This window comes from Lathamus discolor, chromosome 1 (assembly GCF_037157495.1).
Source record: "Lathamus discolor isolate bLatDis1 chromosome 1, bLatDis1.hap1, whole genome shotgun sequence".
In the NCBI taxonomy this organism is placed as follows: domain Eukaryota; kingdom Metazoa; phylum Chordata; class Aves; order Psittaciformes; family Psittacidae; genus Lathamus; species Lathamus discolor.
Window position 1 is genome coordinate 78,838,449 of NC_088884.1, and position 24,406 is coordinate 78,862,854.

Genomic DNA, 24,406 nt, shown 5'->3' on the forward strand with positions numbered 1-24,406 from the left:
AAGGCCGACGGGCCCTTTACACCTCCCGACAGACACCTCCGGCAGGCCAGGCCCCGGCGCCCCGCTCTAGCGCGGAAGAGCCGAGCCCTACCGCACCCACCGCCGGGGGAAGCGCGGCCCTTCCGCCCCGGGGCGTCACGGGAAGGGGGCGGAGCGTGGCGGGCGCTCGGTTCGAAGCGGCGCGGCGGGATGGGGAGCAGGGAGGCGGGCGCGGACGGCCCCGGCCCCCCCGGTCCCGGTCCCGGCGAGCCGCGGTTCCCGTTCCCCTACACGCCGTACGTCATCCAGGAGCAGTTCATGGCGGCGCTGTACGGCGCGCTGGAGGCTGGCCGCGTCGGGATCTTCGAGAGCCCCACGGGCACGGTGAGCCTCACCGCGGGGAGGGTGAAGGGGCCAGGAGGGGCAGAGCCTCGCTCACCGTGTGCCTTGTCCTGTGGCAGGGGAAATCGCTGAGCCTGATCTGCGGGGCCCTCACCTGGCTCCGAGACTTCGAGCAGAAGAAGCGGGAGGAGGAGGCGCGGCTGCTGGCCCCCGAGGAGAGCGGGCAGGAGGGGAAGGAGCGCCCGGGCTCGGCTGCGGCAGCACAGCCGGAGAGCCAGGGCACCGCGGGGGAGCCGGACTGGGTTACGGCCTTTGTGCAGAAGAAGGAGGAGCGGGACTTGGTGGACAAGCTGAAGGTTGAGGAATGCAGTGATGGGACAAGGGGGAATGGCTCTGTCTGGCAGGGGGTAGGTTTAGGTTAGACGTTGGGAAGAAATTCTTCACTATGAGGGTGGTGAGGCCCTGGCACGGGTTGCCCAGAGAAGCTGTGGCTGCCCCATCCCTGGCAGTGTTCAAGGGCAGGTTGGACGGGGCTTGGAGCAACCTGGTCTAGTGGAAGGTGCAGGGGGTTGGAACTGGATAAGCTTTAAGGTCCCTTCCAGGAGGAACCATTCTGATTTTATTAAACACTCATCTGTAGAGGACATGTAAAATCACAGGGGGTGAGGACCAGAAAGGCTGATCTCATGGAAAAACATGAGGCAAACTTTGGTGGTGGCCTTTGTCTTTCACAGGGCTTTGTTTTGGTTATGAGAGGGGAGACATCGCCACACAGGTTGGGTAAGACAGGAAACTATATTACTCTATTAACACAGTAACATATAATAAGCATGCACTCCTGGAGAAAGGGACTGTGTACTGACAGTTGGGTTCGGAATCAATTCTTTTCTAGGAAAAAAACAGGAAATAGGAAAGTTGCATGCAGGGTTTGGGACTAAATACACTGCATCCTTCCTTTGCTCTCCTTTCATTTTAGGAAGAGCAGATCAGGAGGAAAAAGCGAGAAGATCGTCTTGAGAAAATTCGCAATAATGTGCAGTTAAAATATGCAGCAAAGAGGAAGGTGAGTTATCCTGAGGGGGTCAGAACTTCCTGGTTCGGTTACCTCAAGTGTGGTTCATACCTGCTTATGTCTGTGGCTTCACAGGGGATTTTCCAACCCTGTTTGTCTGTTTGGGATTTCGGGAGCTCTTTGTGTTAGGTTCCTGAAACAGGCCCTCCAAAAGGTTTGGTGAGATACTCTGTTTAAAGTACAGACATGGAAAACCGTCTTTGCATAGAGAGTTTCCTGCGATGATGTTTGTGTGTGGATACAAAGGGTGTGTGTTCTGACGGCCTTCTGGCCCTCTGCATTCGTTTTAAAAGCTTTAATACTTGGATTTTTCTGTATTTTGAAAGCACTTTTATTTTGCGAGCGTGTGTGAACAATATGTACTGCTGGAATAAGACCTGTAGAACTGTGATTAGATTTAAGATCATGGGAACAGAAGACACCCCACAAAAGAAAAAGCTAGGTCAGGCTTCGGTTGTACTTTGCTCACCACTAGGGAACAATTGCATTTGCTTACTCTCATAGCAAATGTGATTGTACTTTCCAGGCATGTCTCTTTTCTACATATAAAAAGTTCACAGATACATTTTCCTGCCATTTAGATGAGTGAACTGGCCTCAGGACTCTTGTCTCTAAGAGCTTTTTGATGGTATGGGTCAAACTTCCCAGAAATACCCACATCAGGCCCCCTAACAGGCAGACTTATTGGGCTGCCAGGTTATTAGTTTCTAGTGTGCTCCATCTCAAGTGCTCTGTTATGTTTTGGTCAACTCCTGTCAAAAGCATACGGCAGGAATAGCAAGGGTTCAGAGGTGAACAGCAAATAAAAAACAAGCGGAACAAAGAACTTTCATCTCTTCAAAGAGGATGAAAAGCATGTGAAATGAGGAGCATGATAAAAACCATGAAAGCAAATGAGAGAATATTATAGAGATTAGGAAAAGCAACTGATTCATCTTCTCTGTAGTACTCACTAACAGCATTTCTTTGTAGTGCCGTAGTAAAAAATGCTTATTGATGTTGGAAGATACTGTTTTCAGATTTAAAAAGGGAACTCTTCTTTGTCAGGACACAAAGTTGATCAGAAAACTATTTTTCAACAATGTAATGGAATTTTTGTAGAGCGCTAGACTGCGTTAAGATAGGAACCGCATAACTGGAGAAAAAATGGCAAGAGAAGCCTTGTGCCCTGCATTCTAAAGTGCTGAATTTATCCTCGCTTTGAATTGAGTGTGGACAGAGGGTTTTATGTCCTTATATGTTTGGTTAGGTTTATTTGCACACCTTTTTTTTTCTCAAGCAGGCGTCTTTTATGGACCACTTTAAGCAACTAACACTGGATTACATGGATATTGTAATTGAGAATCTAGTAGTTCAGTGGGCTTTTTGCATAGGATGTTCTTTATGTTTCGCCTTCATATATGCCTATGTGGACAAGTCTTTGCTGGTGGCAGCTGCGTTCTGTGGGGCTGAACAGCTTCAGACACCCTTTGGTGCGTTTGTTTGCCCTGCTGGGGGTTCCCCAGCAAGCCATTCCCTGTGTTACTTGCAAGGGACTCTGCTGTCTTCTGACCGGTCCATGGCATAAAGCGTGGAGTCTGCTAGCTTGCTTTCTGCATGATCAGTAATGTGATCACGGTTACTTTCAGAGATCTGAGGAGGATGAGACAAAGCGCCTTCTTCAGCTCAGCAAGGAGGTTCTTTCTGAGGGAGCTGGAGATGCTCTAGAGCAGCTGGATCACAATGAGGAGGAGCTGATTCTTGCTGAATATGAGAGTGATGAAGAAAAGAAAGTGGTATCTGGGTAAGGACAGGGACTAAATGGGTTCCTTTGACTTGCTTTGATTTAAGAGATCTCACCTGTGATTGTTCACATCTGGAGTTTATCCCCAGTTCAAGCTGTGGTTGTTCTGGTGGGTTCTTTGTTTAGTTGGTTGGTTTGGTATTGTGGGGGGAATTTTGTTTTGTTTTTTTTTAAGCTTTTGTTAAGACTGATCAGAGTGACCTGAAGTGATTCCTGAGAAAGTGCACCTTTGTTAAAATGTGTGGCAGTGTCCTGCCCTTAACCATGTCCAGTTTCCCAAAGAATGCCCCTGGATGTGGAATGAATAGCTTGAGATCAGGTTCCTTGCATTTGCAAAGCAAAATAGAACTCAGGGCTCCAGGAAGCTGTCAGTCCTGCAGATTAGCATTGGCACCTTTTGGTACTCTAAAGGGAGAGATGTTCACATTTCTAAAGACTGAGCTTCAGCGTGAAAACCCCATGTGCACTTTTCTCTCTCATACATTAGCTTTATGCAGAAGGCCAGAAGCCATGCTTCAGCATGGAAAGTCAAATATATTTAACATACAAATTTACTAATTAGTATCTAGACAGATCCTCCTGCCTTAAAAGTTCCAAACCACTACTTCGTTTATATGTAGTTTATCAAACATTAAACTGCTGTTGCCTTGGAGGAACTCTATAGCTGCTAAGTATCTTCCTGAAGCTTTTCTTTATGCAATAGCTTGAGGGTGGTAAATTGTCTCTAAAGGGAAAGTTTTACAAAAATAAATAAGCTCACCAAAGAATAGTACAGCACTGATTAGCTTGTGCCCGGGGCTTAGAAGTCTCAGATTTAAAAGAAGGAAAAATTAATCTTGAAATTGCTAAAGACACAACCCTACAGACGTGGGTTTTTTAAGAGCAAGGCTTGACTTGATTGTGCATGCTTACACTGTCCTTAAAAAGTCGATTTTTCTCTTACCTCCTGAGTTAAGATCTGAGGCTTTTCTTGAGATGACAGAGCCATCTCTCTTGAGACCTCTGTCTTGAAGTAGAGCATCATCTGATTCTAAGTGCCAGTGATCTGCTGAAAGGAAACTGTTTGAGTTTTCTCTTTTCTTAGGCTGGAAGAAGATGATGATGATTTGGAAGAGGAGCATGTGACTAAGGTGAGATGAGGAAAGGCAATACTGCTGCCTTGTAGAACAATGTATGAGTGAGCAGAATGATGGCTTCCTTGTACCCGTCCCAGAGTCGTGCAGTACAGAAGGACTGAGGAACTAGCATCCAAGACCTGACAATTTTGTTGATAGTAGGAGCCAGTTCTGCTATACTACTCTTCTTGGCAACACTGGCTGTCTAAGCAGCTTGCCCTGCTAGCATTGCTGAATTTTTGCTGTGGCTTGCTGTAAAAGCACACAGGAAGAAACAGTTTTTTATTAGTGAGTCCCTGGTTTTATAGGGGTCTTGGAAAATTAAATGGAAACGAAGGAAAATGCATAGGAGAAAAGAGAGATAAGGGTGTTTGCCTTAACAGTTGCAAGGTGATACCCAAACATGTGCCTTCCCTTGAAGGCTTGAGCACAGTTAACTTTGTAGAAGTGCTTGGCTGCTTCCTTGCAGGATTGGTTGTGGGTGGGAGTTTGGCTTCCATGTTCTTCTTGTCTTCCCTTTGTTCCTCCTCATTGTAGATCTACTACTGCAGCCGCACTCACTCCCAGCTGTCTCAGTTTGTGCGTGAGGTGCAGAAAAGTCCTTTCAGTAAAGACACACGTCTGGTCTCCTTGGGATCCAGGCAGGTATGTGCTGTTGTTCACAAGGGATCCAGAGTGTGTGTCAACTTAATGTGAGAGACCTTGCTACGACGGGGTGTGTGAATGTGACACCACAGAAGATATCTTGGGGGTTGACTGAATCTCCTGTTGCAACATTAAAGCAGCTGTGGGTCATGACACAGATACATGTGTGATGGATATTTTTGTGTGAACTGTGTTTTGGCCATTTACCCATTGATGTAAATATAAAAATCTCTTTTACCTTTTCAGATGTGCAACATAACAGATGTCTGAGTCACCGCAAAGGTGCTGCTCTTGTTCTGGCAGCACTTTTTAGGCACTGTTGTGTAGCAGTGAGCCACCTCAGTGCACCTTTTCTCAGTTCTTAAACTCCCTGCTAAGTTTTTTCTGGGTTTCAAGCATATTTGTAGCAGTTAGTGTGCACAGTGTCTGACCAGTAGTCTTACCCAGTTTTGTTTCTGGGCTGAGACTGCTTTAAAGAGATCTTCTGTTTTACAGCAAAGGATGCACATGGAGCACTCAGTTCTTAACTGACCCCCTATCCCTTCCTCTCTTTGCATGTCCAAGAACCTGTGTGTGAATGAGGATGTGCGACGCTTAGGGGCTCTCCAGCTCATCAATGACCGCTGCATGGAGATGCAGAAGAACAAACACGGTAGGAGCACTTCCAGCCTGGGAAAGCAATCGCTGACAAAGCTGGTGTGAGAGTCCGGAGGCAGTGGGCACTGCCATTCAGTTCTAGCAAGAGGGTGGTAGGAGCTTGGAAACGATAGGTTGGAGGAACGGAGCTGGAGATCCTCAGCACTTTTCTTGACTTCCAGGCTAGGATGCTGAAATCTGTATGGATTTTCTGCATGTCTTAAGTTGGTCAGGACTTACACAACAGGAGGATAATTGTCTTTGTAACTCAGCACTAGAAATATGGAAAAGCATCACATGGCTAAATCAAACTGGCAAGAATAGTGTCCACTGTGGAGATGCTTTTTGAATAGATGATAAGTCAGAAGCGTACATGACAAAGCCTGCTTTGAAATTCAGGAGGTTCTGCAAAGTGGTTATTTGCATTTATTGTGTGTGTTGCTGATAGCATGCTTATGATTTCTGCTGTTAGAAAAAAAGAGTGATGAAGAGAATGGAGAGAAGAAGAGACGTGTGAGTCGCACCGTATGCCCATTTTATTCCTATGAGCAAATGCAGTTTCTCCGTGATGAAGTTCTAGTGGAAGTGAAGGATATTGAGCAGTTGGTGGCTTTGGGAAGGAAGACCAAAGCCTGCCCATATTATGGGAGTCGATACGCTGTTTCTGCTGCGCAGGTAAGATGTACACAGTGTTAGCAGAATTCATGCTAGGGGATCTAAGAATGAACTAATTGCCTGCTCTCTCCAGTACTGTAAATATTGTGAGAGTTTGTAAACAGCCTGTGTTTCTGTCAGCTGTAGTTATGCTGAGGAAGCAAAGAAAACTGAGAAGATCCATTTGAAATGAATAGGCTGTTGAGTATGTCTCAGCATTCTGAAATATTTGAAAGGCTCAGTAACTCTTGAGGCAATACTGATACATAGGTGTAATCTTAGCTCTTGCCACCATTCTTTTTCCTGGCCTGGTTCTCTAAGAGAAGACATGCTTTCAGTGCTTCAAAGGAGATTCAAAATGTAACCTGAGCTGATAGGCAATTGTAGCATCATCATTTCTCTTCAGCTTACATCCCAGTGCCCCCCTTAAGCACGTGTTCCTGTCTCTCCTCCTGCCTTTCCCATAATAAAAGTAACTTGACTGGATTCTGTGAGGTCATCTAATACAGGCCTTCAGTCAGTGGCTGGACAGTGTCCTAAGGTTGTAAGGGTGAGGACCAGAATCAGGGCAGTGTGTGCTTCTCCTGTAGCTGGTGGTGCTGCCCTATCAGATGCTCTTGCATGAGCCTACCAGGAATGCTGCTGGGATCAAGCTGAAGGACCAGGTCGTAATCATTGACGAGGCCCACAACCTCGTAGACACCATCACTTGTATCCATAGTGCAGAGGTCAGTGGCTCTCAGGTGAGTCATAGCCTGGCGTGGTTAATGTGAGCTCCAGCAGAGTGCCCTTTCTGGGCTCCTTAATAACAGCTCCTTTTTTGTGTTCATGTAGCTGTGCTGTGCCCACTCCCAGCTGCTGCAGTACATGGAGCGATACAGGTGAGGATCTTGGAGGAAAGTAGCACAAGTGGCAGGCAGTGCGGATGCTGTGGTTTCTCTCATGTTTACAAGGTCTTGCTTGCTTTTCCCTGGTGGAAAGTAATTTGCATTAATACTTTTGCAGATGAAAAGCCACTTGCCTTATTATCTTTGTTTAGAATCCACCTAAGTGTGACTCCTGGGGATGGTATTAAGCAGTGAGAAGGGGGATACTGTGAGGATTCTGCATTTCTCTTATGCTCTTAGTTCCTTTCCCGAGATCTCTCTGTAATCGCTCCTGCTTTGTGAATCAGCTTTTCAAAAGATTCAGTCTTTTTATGTCTCTCCTGGACCTTAGTCTTTCATGTGCTGACTGGTGTTATGACAGAGGCAGTAAGCTCTGGGAAGGAGGAGGAGGAAGCTATATGTGGCTTTTTGCTCTGCACCTCGTCATCTCTGCAGTGGCTGATTATTGTGCTCAATGCTAATATCCTGGAATTCGTGGAGCATTATTGCAACAGGGCCTTGAGGTATTACTGCCATTGCAATAAACTATGATTAATGTATGAGGAGAAAGGCAATGGTAGGAACAGTGTGGGGTGCATGGGTGAGTCCTTTGGGCTGACCTCAGGCAGGATATCCAGAGGTCTGTGCCCTGTCACAAACAGGGGGAGTGAGCCTGGGAGAAATCATTCTTGGTTCATGTCTACCCAAAATGAAGGGGAGTTCAGGTGCTTGTTTCTGCAGCTCAGTTACTTGAGTTAGTCCCTGGAGATGTTTTGGGGCCTTATATATGTCTCCTTTTTCATAGGAAACGTTTGAAGGCAAAGAACTTGATGTACATTAAACAGATCCTGTATTTGCTGGAGCGGTTTGTGGCCATGCTGGGAGGTAAGCAGACCTATTCTGTCTCCAGGGATGCTGACAGGCTCTGAGCTAGTTGGTGCTTCCTCAGGGCACTGTCTATCCCTCTGCAGAGACTGTGGGGAAATGTTGCTCATGTATAGGTTCAGATGTCAGTAATTGTACTTCTCAGGCTGTTTTGTAATACGGGGATGGTGACTGGTGTCTGCCTGATCCCCTCTCACTTGATTAGCTGGGGAGCAGCAGATGACATCATAAGTTGGCAGAGGCAGTTTCCTTCTCTTTCTGTGTGGTTTTCAGGTCTGATTTGGGTGGGGATGAGGTGGATAAGTGAGGAATGCAGCAGATGCATGACAGTGATCAGGAACAGTGCAAGACCTGCACAGAATAAATCTGGCTCCTCTGGTACCACCCATGTCAGGTGCACCTCTGTAGAACGAATCTTTCCTGAGTGGTGTCTTTCCTTTGAGAGAAAATACTTTGCTGTGATTTTAAATCCACTGGAATTTGCAGGGCTCTTTTCCTGTAATGATCTGTTTGCTGGACCTCTGTGTGTCTTGAGGAGAGAGAACGTGTCAGAAGTTCATAAAGAACTTTCTCCTTGCCCAGGGGAAATGCAGCTCTCTGGTGCAGGGGTCTGGTGGTGCTCTCTCTCTGCCTTTCTGTCAAACCTATACTTCTCTTCCTGCTCTGTTCCTGCCACTCTTCTCTTACCCACATTCAGTTAAGTGCTTTCATTAGAAAATGCAGCCTGTGTACGGCTTCATGGTTGAGGCTGCAAGAGTGAAATGTGAGGTGGGTGTTAAGGACACAAAACACAGTGATTGGCAGCAATTAATCCTGTTCTGGCTCTCTGGGTCTGGGCGTGGAGCTCTCCTCAGGTTTTTCCATCTTCCCAATTGCCTGATAGACTATGAGCCTCCCAGCTCCCCGCTGCTGCATTGAGGAGGGGTGAAGGATGCACTGCAGTCCCTGTCCCTTCATTTTTGCAGCATGATGACTACATGGTATGTGAGCATTTGTATGCACCCACCCTACCTGCTGCCTCCTGCTACAGAAGGAATGTAGGTGGTGTTCCTTAGGATGCAGCAGAACACTTGCCCCCCAGTGTAGGGCTGCCCTGCAGAGGAAATTAAAACCGAGCAGGAGCTGATGCTTGGTCTGTCTGTGTAGCTACATTTTGCAGACCTATAGTTATTTCTTGGGTTTTGTTGTGGTGTGGTATCCCTTTCAGCTCAGCTGTTAGTCTCTTGCTTCATTTTAAAGACAGGCCTGTTAAGCCTTCCTTGAATCGGTTTCATGTTTTACAGGTAATGTGAACCAAAATCCTAGCTGCCAGGCTGTTTCCCAAACAGGTAAGGCTGGAGTGAACACCTGGGGTATGCAGCCATCATGAGGGACACTGCCCTGATGGGGCATGTCCATGAGGGGCTGCAGATCCAGGAGCTGATAATTTTGTTCTCCTTTTTTCTTCTCCTTTCTTTCAGGGACAGTGCTAAAATCCATCAATGACTTTCTGTTTCAGAGCCACATTGACAATATCAACCTCTTCAAGGTAATGCGAATGCTGTCATCTGCTAGGGCACAGGTGGCAGAGACTTTGCTCAAGGTTATCAGGAACTGTGTGTGAGAGGTGGAAGTAGAGGCAAGGCTCACATGACAGAACCTGCTTTCTAGCAGACTCTTCCGACCTCCCCAGTGTATGGATCTCTGCTGCTGCTATCTGGATAACTGCATTGAAGCTAGAGAAGTGGTCTTGGGGTGGAGGGAAGGAAAGCATTAAACATGTACAAGTGGGGAGGGTGTCTGTAAGCAAAGCTAAACTGTAAGGTTTGAGGATGCAGTAACTGTGCTACTCCAATAACTTATCCCATCCCTCAAACCTCCAAGCGCAGCACCGTAACCCCATGTGCTTCCAGTTTGGAAGCAATGCCTTTGTGCTAAACTGTTGTCTGGGAGAAACCACAACAAACTGTGCACCCCTCCCAAGAGCACAGCAAGAGTAGCGGGTGATACCCCTGATGTTCAGGGACCAAGGGCAGCAGGATGGGAGAAGGGAAGCTGAATGCCACTTCATTTTTCTGTCTTCCTCCAACAGGTTCAGCGTTACTGTGAGAAGAGCCTCATCAGTAGGAAGGTACTGCCTCTAAGGATTGATGGTCACCTGTGTTCAAATGCTGTTTCACACATTGAGTTTGAATTGCAGCAGCTGGGGTGTGGGAGCCTGTCTTCTCCACCCTGCTCTGCAAATGAAGTGGCTCCTGCAGAAAGCACTCTATGGGCAGATTACCTTTTACTTATACAGCAAAGAAACAGTCAAGGTGGTGTATTCCAGCCAGTGCTAGTGCTCTGCTGCTTGGCCTCAAACCTGCCAAGCCTGGTCAGCTGCACTTCACTGAACGAACAAACATCAGACACTTGTTTTGGTTTTGATTCAGTGGGTGGAGGAAAGTAACGGAAGCTTTGGGCTGTGCTGGTAGATTGGTTGGGTTGGTGTGTAAACACCTGCCAAGGAGCTTTACCTGTGGCAGGTGAGCAAACCTGGGCTTACCTTGTCTGGTTCCTGCTGTTGGTAGACTTAGTCTTTCTGGCTTCTGCTCGCCAGCTCTTTGGGTTTGTGGAGCGCTATGGAAGCCCTGCCTCGGCTGTGAAGTCCAGCAAGGAGAACCAGAAGTTGAGTGGTTTGCAGAACTTTCTTCTGACCCTCCAGCAGGGCGCTGACACAGAGGGTGAGTTCAGGCTTCCTGCATTCGTGCATCTATCCGTGTGAGAAAAGGGGGGAGCCAGATTTGAAGAACGAGAGACTGCAGAAGCTGTTGTGCACAGATGGTTTTAACACACCTGACTAGATGACCTAGGCAACTAGATGTATGATTAGAAGATCTCTTAAGCTCCATCCCAAGCTGAATGATGCTGTGGGTCCATGTTTACACTGCATGCGCTCAAGTTTTGCACTGCTGTGACATGCGTGCTCTGGGACCTGAGCTGCTGTGGGTAGCTCTGTTTAGTGGTGCCAGCTACAAAAGAACAGATTTATTTATTTATTTATTCCCTCCCCTAGCAATGAGATGGAATTTGGGTTCTCTCCTTAATTGGGTCTTTGTTCTCTGCCTGCATAGGAAGATCAGGTACCATGTTCCTGTAGAAGGCACCCATCTGTATTTCGTACTTCATCCCTGTCTTCAGAAGTGTGGCCTGAGTTGCTTGCCCCTCCTTCTCTCTTTGGGTCAGCAGGTACTCCCCAGAGCCCTGTTGTGGAGGCTGAGCATGAGCAGGTCCGAACTGCCTCTCCGCTGATGCAAATTGAAGGATTTCTCTCAGCCCTCACCAATGCAAACCAAGATGGCAGAGTCATTATCAACAGGCAAGGTACTGCAGAGGGCGAGCTGGGGAGAGGGGCATGTGGTGCAGGCAGGGTGCTTCACTGGCAGGGATACAGGCTTGGTCTGTCTTAGGGTGCTCATGAACCAAAAGGGATTCTTAACCAAGGTCATCAAGGCCAGGGTTTGCAGAGCCGTGTTCCCATTTTGGTTGTCTTTTTTTTTTATCTTGCCATTTACTGTGCCCCTTCTGCAGCTCCAGGAACACTGGGGAACAGAAGGTGACTTCCAGGTTGGCATTACCTGCTGCCGCCTCTGGCAATGCTGAATAGCAAGTCCTTGCTTTGGGAGGTGGGGGACCTGCCAGAGTGCCCAGGGCAGGAGGGAATCTGAGTGTGTGTGCGTCACAGCTGGCTCCTGATGCTGGCTCTCTCCTTTTCCCAGGAACAGTTGGTCAGAGCAGCCTCAAATTCCTGTTGCTGAATCCAGCTGTCCACTTTGCCAAGGTGGTGGAAGAATGCCGTGCTGTCATTATTGCTGGGGGCACCATGCAGCCGGTGAGGGAATAAGGATGCTATGCTGAGGTCTCAGGAGGTGTCTCGTGGTCTCTGCAAGCAGGCATGGAAAGATAACAGCTTGGCCCCACTGGGATGTGCTCTTCTTCTCACTTCCAATGGCGTGTGTGGGGAAAAGATCTCCTTTATCTCCCTGCTACAGTTTCCCTGCCTGTTTGTGCAGAAAGCTGTAGGTGCAAGGGCAGGATTGCCCTTGTCAGCCTTGTCCTCAGAACGATGCAGGCTGAAGCTGTGCTCATGGTAGGTTTGAACTAGCATGGGTAGCAGTCAGGACCTAGTGAAACCATCCGACCTAAAGGGACAGGGATCCCACAGGGACCATCCCATCGGGGACCTTTCAGGAAAAAGGAGTTCAGCGCTGGGATGGTGGCAGGCAGCTTTGTGCCGCTCCCCTTCAGTGCCTAGGAGGCAGTGTTTGCGCCGTGCTGGCGCAGCGGGATGTGTCGCATATCCCCGTTAGTTACATTTATCCTGCTCTTGGACATCCATGTCCTGAATCCCGAGCGGCGCCTCGGGCCGTGCCGGCAGGGGGCGCCGCCGGTCCTCGCTCGGCGGAGCCGTGGCGCGGCGCTGCGGGCAGGGCGAGGGGCAGGTGCGGTGTCCGGGGGGCCGCGGCCCCGGCCCCTGGACCATGCGGGGTTTACGCTGGTGTCCTGCATGCCCCGGGCCCCCGCGCGCCCCCCAGCCCTGGCCTGTGTGCTCTGCAGTCCCATGGCCCTGGGTTGCCCATCGCAGAGGGAGCCCGGCTGCCCTCTGCAGGGGCGAGCTGCTGTCCCTCCCTCCCTTGACGCGGGTGTTGCTGATGTAGCGCCCTTTGGGACACTGGTACTTTACCTCTCTTTGTCTGGTGGTTCACAGGTGGCTGACTTCCGAGAACAGCTGCTGGCCTGTGCAGGTGTGGACCCTGCTCGTGTGGTGGAGTTCTCCTGTGGTGAGTGTGCCGGGATGGCAGGTGGGGGTCATCTGCCTCTGCGAGACCAGAGTACTGCTGTTTGCCTTTGCTGCTGGTTTGTCAGCCCTCTAAGCATCACGGCATCTTTCCTTGCAGTTGTGGCAGCCAAGGAGTGCGGGTTGCCTTCCACTCTGAGCTTCCTCAGTGGTCACACGCGGTGTGCTGTGCCTTCTTCACAGGGGCCTGGGGAGTGGAAGTGGCTTGGGCGCTTCGGCTTATCCAGGCAAACACGTGCCTCTTGTCATTGCACACAGGTTTACCTGTGAAGAGCTTTAGCTCTTCAGCTAGTGGGGTTTGTGCCAGCAGCAGTGATGACGACTCTCACCACGTGTTTTTGTCTGCAGGACATGTGATTCCTCCGGAAAACATTTTGCCCATAATCCTCTGCAGTGGTCCTTCCAACCAGCAGCTGGAGTTCACCTACCTGACGAGAAGCATGCCTCAGATGGTCAGTCTTCCCTTTGTGCTCTGCTCCCTTCCTTGGTATTGCTTTTCTGCTTCACATGCTTCTGTTTCACAGGACAGTGTGTGAAAGGTGGGTCAGTAAAAAGCCATGGCAAGGAAATCTGTAGGATGTGGGGCAGGTGTGTTGCCAATTAGTTGGGAAAGAGTAACAGCAAAAGAGGCTTTGAGCTGCCTGCTCAGAGGTAGCTATTGGAGATGAGAAGTACTAGCAGCTCCTGTCGGGCTGCACGGAGATCCTGCATTTGTGTGCTGGGCCTCAGCAGGACATTTCTGACTGCATTTCAAAGGCCTCAGTATCAGAGGAGCGTGGCAGCCCTACAGAGTGCAGCCCAAACCATAGGGATGGCAGCAGATGTTTCTGCTCTCTCTCTTCTTTCTCTTCTGGGCCAGGAAGGACCCAAGGCCAGGCACTGGCTCTGCTCTGCTGCTGCTGGATCGCCACCACATGTGCTCTCCAAATCTGTTCTCGTGTGACAGGTCCCATCCACTCAGACAACAGACATAAACCCACCTTTCCTGAATGACCGCTGCTCCACGGCAGTAACGGAAACCCTGGACTAGGAGGAGAGGGCAAGCAGCAATGAGGGTTTTTTTGATGATGCACATCTCCTTGAGAGAGCTCTCCTAGACCTGGCATATTTCCCACATTTTTTCATCCCTAAGGCATATCACAGGGGAGGTGTGATCCTGGAATTGTGCACAGAATTGGAGTGGCATTAGCTTGAGCTCCTGTCAGCTGCAATATGCTCTTGTCTCTCTTGCAGATGGATGAGACGGGTCGAATCCTTTGCAACCTGTGCAACGTGGTCCCAGGGGGTGTGGTGTGCTTCTTCCCCTCCTATGAATATGAGAAGCAGATATATGCTCACTGGGAGAAGACAGGGCTGCTCACCCGCCTGGCAGTGAAGAAGAAGGTAATTGTGCAGCCAGGGGCAGCTGGAGCTTTAAATGGGGGTTTCAGAAACCAGTTATATATGCATTAAGGGCCTCTCTCGCTAAGTTGTTCTCATAGTCTGCACAGCAGAGCAGAGCGGATGTTTATCTAGCTAATCCCTCCAGTAATGTAGAAATGATACTTCCCGGGTGGCTGATCACTGAGCTGGGATCTAAATTAGATTAAACGCAGCTATAGATTCTGTAAGAGCACAGTCTGTGTAGTGGCCATGGGGTGAGACAGCCCTCGCTTTCCAGAACCAGCCAGCTTGTGCCTGTGTAGCTGGGGGGCTGCTCAGTTTGGGCTTCTATAGGGGATTTGTTTTTACCAGGCTCAGCTATGTGTCCCTCGAACACAGGCCAGCACAACGCAGGGCTAGGCAGAGTGGGACCAGACTGGTTTACAGGACAAATGGTGGGGTTTTATTCTAATAGAAACAAAGAAATAAGAATTGAAAGACCAGCAGTGGTGACTTCTGTTGAAGAAGCCATGGGAAACATTAAATAGGGGGATGACTACGAATGTCGAATCTTTGCAGTGACTCTCACAAGTATTTGAAGGTTGGGCTATCTCAGGGCATGGGGCAGGGATCTTGGATCATGTGCCAAGAACTGCGTATACCCTGGCTATGACTTCCATTTACCAAAGCTAAATAACTTACTACGTGGATTAGGAGAGCAAAGAACCAGGTACTTCACAGCCTTGGTGCAGGCATTCTGGCATGTGGATCTGTCTGCAGGTTTTTGTGGTGGAAGCATTGTGCTTCAGCTTCGCCATCTGTATCACTCCTGGTGTCTTTCAGGTGTGTTCTGCCAGGGTCCCCAGGGCCTGCCTGCTGCTCCAAGGCTTTGATCCAAGGGAGCTTGATCTGCCTTTCAGCTCTGATTTGTTCTTGTTTGGCCTTTGCAGTCTCCAGCAAATTGGATATGCATTAGCAAAGCAATTTGGTAGAAGTGCAGCAAGTGTGACTTTCAGCTGCCCACACACAAGATTGTATCATAGCAAAGGAAGGTTAAAGTCTTTCCTGAGGTGGCTGTGGTGAGATCACACTGAGATTATATATACCTGACACAGGGAAAATTCATTTAAATCATAAGATTAAATAGCTACTCTTTAATAAGTTGAATAGTTTTGGCTTATGGTTGTAATTGCCAGGTATTTTTCTACTGAAAGACTGTTTCCGGCTGGTAAAATTTGATAGTACCTCTTGCTAACCAAGAGAAGATAAGTTCTTTAGGTTCTCTACTGTCACAGAGAAGACAGATGTTGCACCTCTTGTTTACTAGGCAAACAACTTGTGATTTGGGCCAAAGTGCAGCATCTATCAAAATACAGCTTAATTAACTGCAGGGGCTTTCAGTAACTAATTAGGCATGCTAGAATAACATAAAGAAATATTGCTTTATGCTTTGCATAGAAAACTAATTTGCTCACTGTGCCAGGGGAGCTATTACTTGGAATTAATTGGTGATTTGAATTGATTGGTCCTGTCACTGTCCTCCAGGAGCTTGCAGCTGGAGGACTCCTCACTCCACTGGGTCTTTACTCACAGAGGTGCATTTCCACCTTTTGGCTCCCGGATGACTTGTAACTTCTTGCAGAAGCAGACAGGTCTGCCAGAGCTGAAAGGGAATGTCAAGGGGCAGGAGCAGCTGCTGCTCCCTTCAGAGCCCTTCAGCTTCCCAGTTGAGAAGCGCTGTAGTGAGCGTGCAGCGTGCTTCCAGGGTGGAGGGGAAAGGTGCTGGTTTTCAGGCAATCATCTGCCCTTCCCTGACCCGTTTAACAGCGTGGGAGTAAAATGATTTGCTTTCTTTAAACTGTTTGCTTCCCGCTGCTGCAACCGATGCACTGTGCCCGTGACAGATCTTTCAGGAGCCTAAGAAAGCCAACCAGGTGGAGCAGGTGCTGGTGGAATATGCCAAGTGTATAAAGGTAAGCTGAGCTGGTGGGAGCGCTGTTGAAGAGGGCAGTGCAGCTTTTAGCAAGGCAGGAGGGCTCTAGCCCAGCTGTGGGAGTGTTTCTGAAGCACGGAAATCTGGTTTAAGTTGCTGGTCCCTCTCCTGCAGCGCTGCAGCCAGGCAGGAGAACAGATGACAGGGGCCCTGCTGCTTTCTGTGGTTGGAGGCAAAATGAGTGAAGGGATCAACTTCTCCGATGACCTGGGAAGGTAAGGGGGCTGCTTCTTGGAGGGTGAGCACTGACTGGGCTTGTGGTGTGGCAATTCCAGGCAGGATGGACACATACTTGCATAGACAGAAAATCCTGGGGAGCACATGGCTTGGGCTGATGCTTAAACCAACAGGCCTAGGTTTGCTTGGGTGGTGTAAACCCCACTTGTCCAGGCTACTTTTCACATGAGTAATGCAGTTAGGCTTGCTGTGCTAGATAATCCCTTGTTCTGGCACCCTGAATCCCTTTGCAGCTTTCTGTTCAGAACATGCTTGTCAGACTGCTGTGCTTTATTGCCACCTTTGGTTTTCAGGGCTGGCTGTCTTTCAGGGGTGCAGTGACCTCTGATTTATCAGTCTATTGGCAAAGTGCTCTAGGATGAGACATTAAGAATAATGCAGTCCTTCTCCCTTGCAGGTGTGTGATTATGGTGGGAATGCCTTACCCCAACATTAAATCTCCAGAGCTCCAGGAAAAAATGGCTTGGCTTGACAAAACAATGGTAATAGAAACACATCCGCCTGTTTCACTTCTGCTTTTTAGCATTAACTTTTCCTCATAGCACACACGTCCCAGGGCTGCCTTCAAACATTATTTGTTGAGCTTGCCCCAAGAGTCCACACTGCGTGCATACAAGTGGCCCTAAGCACAGTTAAGCAGCGCAGTGGAGGGGCTCACTGGGAGCCCCAGGTTCGAAGGGGAGCAAGGTCCTGCCGCTCCAGAGGAGGTGGCACGGTGGTAGAATCTGCTTGCCAGGATCACTTCTCTCGGCTCACTTGTTCTTTCTCACTGCCCACTGGAGATGCTGTTACTGGGCAGCTGCGTACAAGTTTCCTGCCTTTAAGAGGGCCTTGGGCTCACTGTGAAAGCTCAGAATCATTTTCTGACTGCAACTTCTGTCCCTCCTGACTCTCAGCTTGGGGTCTGCCTGGCCACCTACTCACACTGCAGGGGTAAAAGCATTTGCCTTACTCTGTCAGTAAGACTCCCTAGCTTGATTTACATCATCTGCCTCATGTTCAGTCTTGCCTATTTCTCCTTTCCAGCCCAGAGCTGCTGGCCAGCCACCTAGCAGAGTGCTGATTGAAAACCTGTGCATGAAGGCAGTAAACCAGTCAATAGGTAATTCATCCTTCCTTGCCAGGCTGGGGGATACAAAACATGACTGCACTGAATTAGGAGGGTGGGAAAAAAGGATGCATTACCAATCCATCTAAGTACAGATGATGGGAGCATGAGCTTCCTTGCCCATGAACAAACACTTCAGTGGGCTATTTTAAAGCATATGTACACTCTGTGCAGGCAGAGCCATTCGGCATCAGAAAGACTTCGCAAGCATCCTGCTCCTGGACCACAGGTATGCACGCCCTGCCATCTTTAACAAACTGCCACAGTGGATCAGGGACAGAACCCAGGTGAAACCTGCCTTTGGAGCAGCGTTTGCGGAGTTAAGAAAGGTCAGAACTTGTGTCTTATGTGCTGCTACCAAAGTAGTTCCCTCTGTTTTCACTTCAGAGTAAGGCCAGGTTTATGTGTTTTTATGTGTTTCTAGTTCCATCGAGGCAAGCTGAATGCTTCATGATGTGGACCAGTGAACAGGCTGTAGGTCAACTCTGTGAGCTACCCCTCTGAAGAATACCTGAAACAATGGCAGTTCATGCTTTTCTGTACCAAGGAGTTTGTGAATTTCTGCTTTCTGCCTCCTGTGTGGATGTTTGCTGTTCAGTATCTGAGCACCGTGATGGTAAGGCACCATAACCAGGATGGAAGCTGACTGCAGGCCTGAGATAGGTCAAGGCAGTAGTGCCAGGGTCCTATTTGTTTACTTCTGTTTGTTTCACTGTTAAGGTTTATTTAAGTTGATTAAATATTTTCAACACAAACGCTTAAGTATTGGGAGTATCATTACTTTGAACGCATCTGCCCCTTCCCAGTGACCACCAAGTGGGGGGGGCTTGATGACCACTGAAAACAGCTTTTCACAAGAACTAAACTATCAATCAGGCCAGTTGTTTATGTCATGTTGGAAATACATGGTCAGCCTGGTAAGACAGAGCAGCTAAAGGTGACATTTTCTGTCCCCTGCTTTCCACCTTCCTTCAAGCAGACAGTAGATTCAAGGAGGTTTATTCTTTGAAGGGGAGTAATAGTAGGGCCATAATAGCACAGTACTTCTCCTTTGATCATGCTTAAGCACAGGATTGCTCTGCTCTTTTGAATTCAAACTTAGGCAGTAATAACAGCAAAGTACCTTTCTGTGGAAAATGGTAAAACCTTGTTTTTTAATGTAACCAACCTTCCTGGGTTGCTTCCTAGGCTGGGGTCAGTGATTGATAACAGGGATGGCTGTGCCATCCCACAGCCCTTCCCAGCTTTATCTGTCACCCTGAACAAGTCTCTTCCCAGGCACTTCTTTTGCCTCCCTGCCAGTTTCAGCAGCTGTATGCTACTGCTCAAGGCTCTTCACAATGAAGAAAGCACTTACAATTATGACAAAGAGCTGGTGCTCACTCCTCCTATGTTAATTAGCCCTGCAGGGGAAGAAACAGCTGCTCCTGAGAAACCTCCATGAGAGGCTCCTGCCCTTTCAGTGGATATAAACCCATCGGTCTGGCATGAGCTCTGCCTTAACACCAGTGAAAGCAGCAGCAGGAGTGGGGGGGCACCTGCGTGTAAGAGCTGGGGTGTAAGGCTAGCCCCAGCCTGAGGTGAGAGTGGATAGATGGGCTTTCCCTTAACCCACTCCCAATGAGCACGCTTCCTGCTTTTACTGAAGTCAAGGCTGCAAGGACCAGCTTCCTTCAACTTTATTGAATTTTTTCAGACAGGCAAAGTGTTACCATGAGCCAGGTACAGAAAGAAACCAAGTGCAGAGGCACTAGGAATTAGACCCTGAAGAAGGGACACACACACACACACTCATTTGATCTAGCAACACCCAAGCAAGCAGGAGTTTCTGCAAGCAGTGAGGAGATGATAACAAGGCCAGGGCAGTTTGCCTGAAAGAGATGCTTTTGCAGTCATCACCAGTTACATTAGGAAAGACAGAGGGCCCTTCAAATCAGGAGCAATGCTAGTTCTGATCCTCTGAGCACAGGCTGCCCCACTGCCCACCAGCTAAGGTGGGATTTATTGAGGCAGTGTGAGCCACAGCAGCATTTGAGATGGAATGTAGTATTGCAGGTGCAGGGTAGAAGGCAGCAGAAGAAAAGCCTTCACTGGTAACTATAACTTCAGCAGCAGTTGGCTCCTGTTGCTCCTGCTCACCCACCCTCCAGGAGGTACTTCCATAGATGGTGTCTCACAAAGGTGCTTAGTTCAAGAGTCCTGAGGGTCACACTGACACTCAACTGACCCCATCTATGACTCCCAGTCATCCTCATCCTCCTCACCCCCGGGCTGCTGTGGCGGTGGGAGGGGGGGTATTGAGTCCGACATACGAGCAAAGGCACCAGCAGGACTTCCAGGAGCATCAGGATTGCCAGAGGTTCCCGGCCCTTTCCCTGAAATACCTGTGAGGGAAGGAAAAAGCAGCAGTGAGTGACACCTGTAGACTAGAGAACAGGCTCACCAAAGGAGATGAAAAACCACACCTCGCGTGGCTGTGCCCAGCACCCAGGCAACATGCTTAAGCATTGCCCCTGCGCTGGTGCCAAGGGCTCACTTAACTAAAGCTCCTCCTACAGAGGCAAGCTGAGAGAGCTGGGCTTGTTCAGCCTTGAGAAGAGAAGGCTCCAGGCAGACCTTAGAGCAGCTTCCAGTGCCTAAAGGGGGCTACCAGGAATCTGGAGAGGGGCTTTTTACAGGGACCTGTAGTGACAGGACAAGGAGTAATGGCTTTAAAGAGGGAAGATTAAGATTAGACAGTAAGAAAACATTCTTCACTATGAGCATGGTCAGGCCGTGGCACAGGTTGCCCAGGGAAGCTGTGGCTGCCCCATCCCTGGCAGTGTTCGAGGCCAGGTTGGACGGTGCTTGGAGCAACCTGTGCCCATGGCAAGGGGGTTCAAATTAAATCATGTTTAAGGTCCCTTCCAACCCAAACCATTCTATGATTCCTGAGCAAGTCCATGCCCTCCTCTGCCTTGTGCCAGGCACTGAGGGGTGACACCGGCCCTAAATACCCCCATGTACCTTCCAAGGCCTCCCCCAGGTCTCTGTTCCTTTATCTAGAACTGAGCCTGCCACAAGTGAGGTGCCAGAAGTGCTCTCCCTCTTTCCTAGGGGAAGGATCAGCCACCCTGCAGGACAGTACCTTTGCGCCTCAGCACCAGCTTGTTGAAGAGGTCTGACATCAAATCTCCACCTTGTCCCGTAGCTCTCACTGAAACAGAACAAACCAATTCAACCAAGAAACAGCGTCAGTTTGATCTAGCACTATGGCAAAAGCATTTTCCTGCAATACTGCCTTCAGATTAAAGAAATAAAACCACAAACATACTGCTAATCTTGTATCACAACCCTGTTCTCTCCCATTATAGTCCAGTTTCAGGTCAGGAAAACCTCATGCACCAAAGAGTAACAGCATCTTCTGGGGAAATCCAAGCATACAACTCTTGAGAGGCAAGAGAGGCTGTGCATTTGCAGTCTCATTCTGCCAAACCAGTCCATCAGTGCCCTGCCCCGCTGCCTAAACTGAGGCGCTCAAATGGGCTCAGCCCTGCCCCTCCTGCCCGTAAGGCTTCCTTTCTGTGTCTGCCCCATGCAGCACACAGGGAACTATAATGCCTGCCCTGAGACAGAGTAGGTCTTCATGAAGAACATGAACACCCTTCTGGCAGATGGTGTTGAACAAGTTCACAGAGCTCTGCCTAAATGTGAAGCACAGAGGCCTCCGCCAGCCTGTGAGGAGAGAGGACGCCTTTCCATTCTGTGTGCTCACTGTATGCCTGGCTTACCCATCTGCCTCCAGCCCCACACCTCCCCAGCCTGGGGCTGACAGCAAGGAAGATCTGTTCTGCCAAAGAGCCTCAGTACCTTGCTCTTGTTCCTTCTGCTTCTTCTTTTCCAGCTTCCTCTCCTTGACACTGCGGAGGTTGGCCTTCCCAATGCCACCGGCCTGGCGGATGGACTCCAGGAGACTGGCACGCCCAGTAGAGGGGTTCACCACCTCCTTTGGGGCTCCCTGAACTGAAGCTGTAGGGACAGAAAGGACGGGCAGCAGCCAGGTGTCAGTGCACAGCCACAGGCACAGCCAAATCCCCATGGAAAGGGCTGATCTGGTAGCCCGCCAGCTTCTGCTCAGGGCTGTAATCCAGACACCTCTCAAGTGACAGGCTTATGCTCAGCCCAGCCAGCAGGAGCCCTGCCAAACTGAAGGCTTGCAGCTCCCAGGCAGGTGGGAGCACCTTGCACTCTCACTGCAGCTTCCCTCCTCTGCCAGAAGGCTAGGAAGCTAAAGGGAACCAAAAAGGCCATGGGCTGAAGCCAAGGCGTCAGAGCTATACTCTGCTGGTGCAGTGTGAAGATGCCCTGCCCTTACCTGCGGGCACAGCACTGCTGCTCTCCTCGCTCGCTGTCCGGGCTGGCTCAGAGGGGGCTGTGGGCTGGGGCAGGGGTGGCGGAGGAGGCACAGTAGTTGGCATAACAGGAGGTGGCGGAGGAGGTGGTGGTGGTGGAGGAGGCGGCATTAGCTCAGCTTCTTGAAGGTCTGAAAGATGAAACAAGCTGCATCTGAAGAGTCCCAGAGGACAGCACAGTGAGAGCTTCAGCTCAGAGCTTCACATGCCTCATCAGCAACACAACAGAGGCCTCAGCACGCACTGTACAGCCGCGCGCTCCCACTCTGTGCAGCATCTCTTGACAACAGGCAGGGCTTGAGATTCCCCTACTCTGCCCTCCCCAGCTGCATCCCACTCACACAAGAGCATCCCACCATGGGGCCATTCCGCAGGCACACAGTGTTCCCACTTCCCTAACCATGCAGAGGGCGAGGGACAGAAGGGGCCAGGAGACTGGTCAGCACTTGAGCAGGTTGACTCAGGCTCAAGCACAAGCCAGAGGTTATCTATTGCAAATATCCATCTTTAAATCCCCACCACAGGTCTTTTTGCCTTGTCTTCATCTTTTAGCAATCCCTGCCTTCTTCCTCCACAGGGTCCTGGGATCAGGAATCAGAAATACCTGGTTGCAAACGTTCCACTGACTCGGTGTTGAAAGTAGGGAGCTCTGGAATAGCACTGCTGGGGGCAGATGGTGCGATGCCAGGGCCCAGATCAGCACTGTACATGAGATCTGCAGCAATGCCAGGCAGGTCTGGCAGGTAGGATGGCACATCAATCTCAGGGACCTGCCCCAGGTCTGGCACGTAGAAGTAATTTTCAGCTACCTAAAAGAAACCCAAACCAAAAAGATAAGTCAGTGACTATGCACCTGCTTTTTCTTGCAGCAAAGAAGGGCACTGCAGGCAAAAGCCTGGGCAGAAGTCCCCTGAAGGAAAAGTGGCTGCATCCCCACAGCTGCATCTCACCTGTCGGTCCAGCTGTCCCCTTTTGGTGATGGAGAGAGGAGCATCAAAGAGCTTCTCTTCCGTCTCTGTTTCCAGAGCCACATGGGTCTTGGTCACTGCTCCAGCCAGAGGATCCAGGAAAACATACTTCTTGTACCTATGGGTAGAGGACAAGTATTTCAGTGATGTTGCCCCAGGAGCCAAGAACAGAAGAAAGTGTACCCTTGGTGGTGGAGACCTCTGACTCACTCACGAGTCATGTTGGGCCTTCCAGTTTCCTTCTTTTAGAATCACAGAATAGTTTGGGTTGGAAGGAACCTTAAAGATCATCCAGTTCCAACCCCCCTGCCATGGGCAGGGGCACCTTCCACTAGACCAAGTTTCTCCAAGCCCCATCCAACCTGGCCCTGAACAATTGCCAGGGATGAGGCGGCCGCAGCTTCTCTGGGCAACCTGTGCCAGTGCCTCACCACCCTCATAGTGAAGAACTTCCTCCCCATTTTTAGCCCCATTTTCCTTTCTTTCCTCTTCAATCAGCTCCTCATCCTACTAGTGCAGCCTCCACATTCATCCTAAAACAAAGCCCTGCTGCACTGCCATTGTTACCAAGCTCTCCCCTTCCCTGCAGCAGGACACCAGTCTCTCCTTGACTTGTCACTCAAGCTCCATGAGGAAAAAAACCCAGAAATAATCCAAGGCTCAGATGAAAGAGAAGGTCCAGCAACTGAAAGCTTACAGAAGGGCTTAAAGAAGCTCTTCAATATGAGCAGAAGAAGGCAAAGTCCAATGCGAATGGGAACTGCAGTGAGGGAGGCAGGGGAGATATGAAAGCAGCAAAAGCAGTGAAGCATTGCTGTGAGGCATCATCAGAAGAAGGAGCAGTACCTAGGCTGGCACATGGGACAGAGAAGGGCAGGAGTGACAGCAGCTATCAAGGCTGGAGAGAAATTACAGGGGAACGACAGGAAAAACTAAGTCAGCGAAGGGACCTGCAAAACTGGGTTGAAAGTAAGTGAGTGGAGGATTAGGTACAGACAAAACAACTCCTTCCACTCAAGGGAAAGAGTGGGTAAAAAAGGGTTGCTAGCTGGAAGCCAGCGGAATCAAACCCTGTCCTATCCTGAACCTGATACGTAAGACACCCAGGGAAGCAAGCAGTGGCTGCTAGCCCCGGTGAAGGGAAAGCTCCTCTGAGGACAAGCAGGGGGGGCAGGTGAGCAGCACAGCACTGCTCCAGCTCTCACAGGTTCTCGGTGGTGTTAAACAGCAGCAGGGAGCTGAGGGAGCTGATGTTCCTGGGGAGGCTGCCAAGGCCTTCTTCTGCATCGTCCTCCTGGTGAATTTTTGTGCTCACACACACAGGGAAGTACTTGAGCTTCTCCTGCAAGAAGAGAGATAACAGGTAGTAAGACACTACAGCCACATCTCTCCCCAGCCTCCACAACCCACACTGCTGGATCCACTGCTTGGTCTGGGAACCCTACTGCTCCCTCTCCACCTCCCTTTGAGCACGGAAGCACATGGACAACATTGCAACCCCACACTTGTGACAAATCTCAGCAGTTCAGACTCATGGCATGTACTTTTGGTGCC

At 49.6% G+C, this 24,406-nt stretch overlaps 2 protein-coding genes across 11 annotated transcripts in view; one reads left to right on the forward strand and one right to left on the reverse strand.

Annotated features, from left to right (window-relative positions):
• Positions 1-89: 89 nt before the first annotated feature.
• Positions 90-18,248, forward strand: DDX11 (DEAD/H-box helicase 11). Of its 7 annotated transcripts, none has more exons than XM_065682089.1 (26): positions 102-363; positions 441-728; positions 1,298-1,384; positions 3,022-3,176; positions 4,261-4,306; positions 4,829-4,936; positions 5,501-5,588; positions 6,045-6,247; positions 6,817-6,969; positions 7,061-7,107; positions 7,898-7,977; positions 9,261-9,305; positions 9,438-9,505; positions 10,049-10,087; positions 10,556-10,679; positions 11,182-11,319; positions 11,715-11,827; positions 12,704-12,776; positions 13,142-13,245; positions 14,027-14,176; positions 16,060-16,128; positions 16,263-16,363; positions 16,783-16,867; positions 17,412-17,487; positions 17,668-17,822; positions 17,918-18,248. In XM_065682089.1, the coding sequence occupies exons 1-26, from the start codon at positions 190-192 to the stop codon at positions 17,945-17,947; spliced, it is 2,799 nt and encodes a 932-aa protein (XP_065538161.1). In that variant the 5' UTR covers positions 102-189; the 3' UTR covers positions 17,948-18,248. The 7 variants fall into 7 exon arrangements, with proteins under 7 accessions (XP_065538212.1, XP_065538161.1, XP_065538176.1 ...); XM_065682104.1 differs by having other exon boundaries at positions 6,817-6,954; XM_065682095.1 differs by having other exon boundaries at positions 103-363; positions 11,185-11,319.
• Positions 18,249-19,154: 906 nt separating this feature from the next.
• WASHC1 (WASH complex subunit 1) overlaps positions 19,155-24,406 on the reverse strand; it is a 46,352-nt gene continuing 41,100 nt past the window's right edge. For all 4 annotated transcript variants that reach the window (XM_065682288.1, XM_065682297.1, XM_065682280.1 and 1 more), the window contains 7 exons: positions 24,058-24,194; positions 22,835-22,970; positions 22,489-22,693; positions 21,848-22,015; positions 21,343-21,501; positions 20,621-20,689; positions 19,155-19,877 (listed from right to left, as the gene is read on the reverse strand). In XM_065682288.1, the coding sequence (XP_065538360.1) occupies positions 19,726-19,877; positions 20,621-20,689; positions 21,343-21,501; positions 21,848-22,015; positions 22,489-22,693; positions 22,835-22,970; positions 24,058-24,194 (1,026 nt within the window). In that variant the 3' untranslated portion in view covers positions 19,155-19,725. The remainder of the gene's footprint in view (positions 19,878-20,620; positions 20,690-21,342; positions 21,502-21,847; positions 22,016-22,488; positions 22,694-22,834; positions 22,971-24,057; positions 24,195-24,406) is intronic.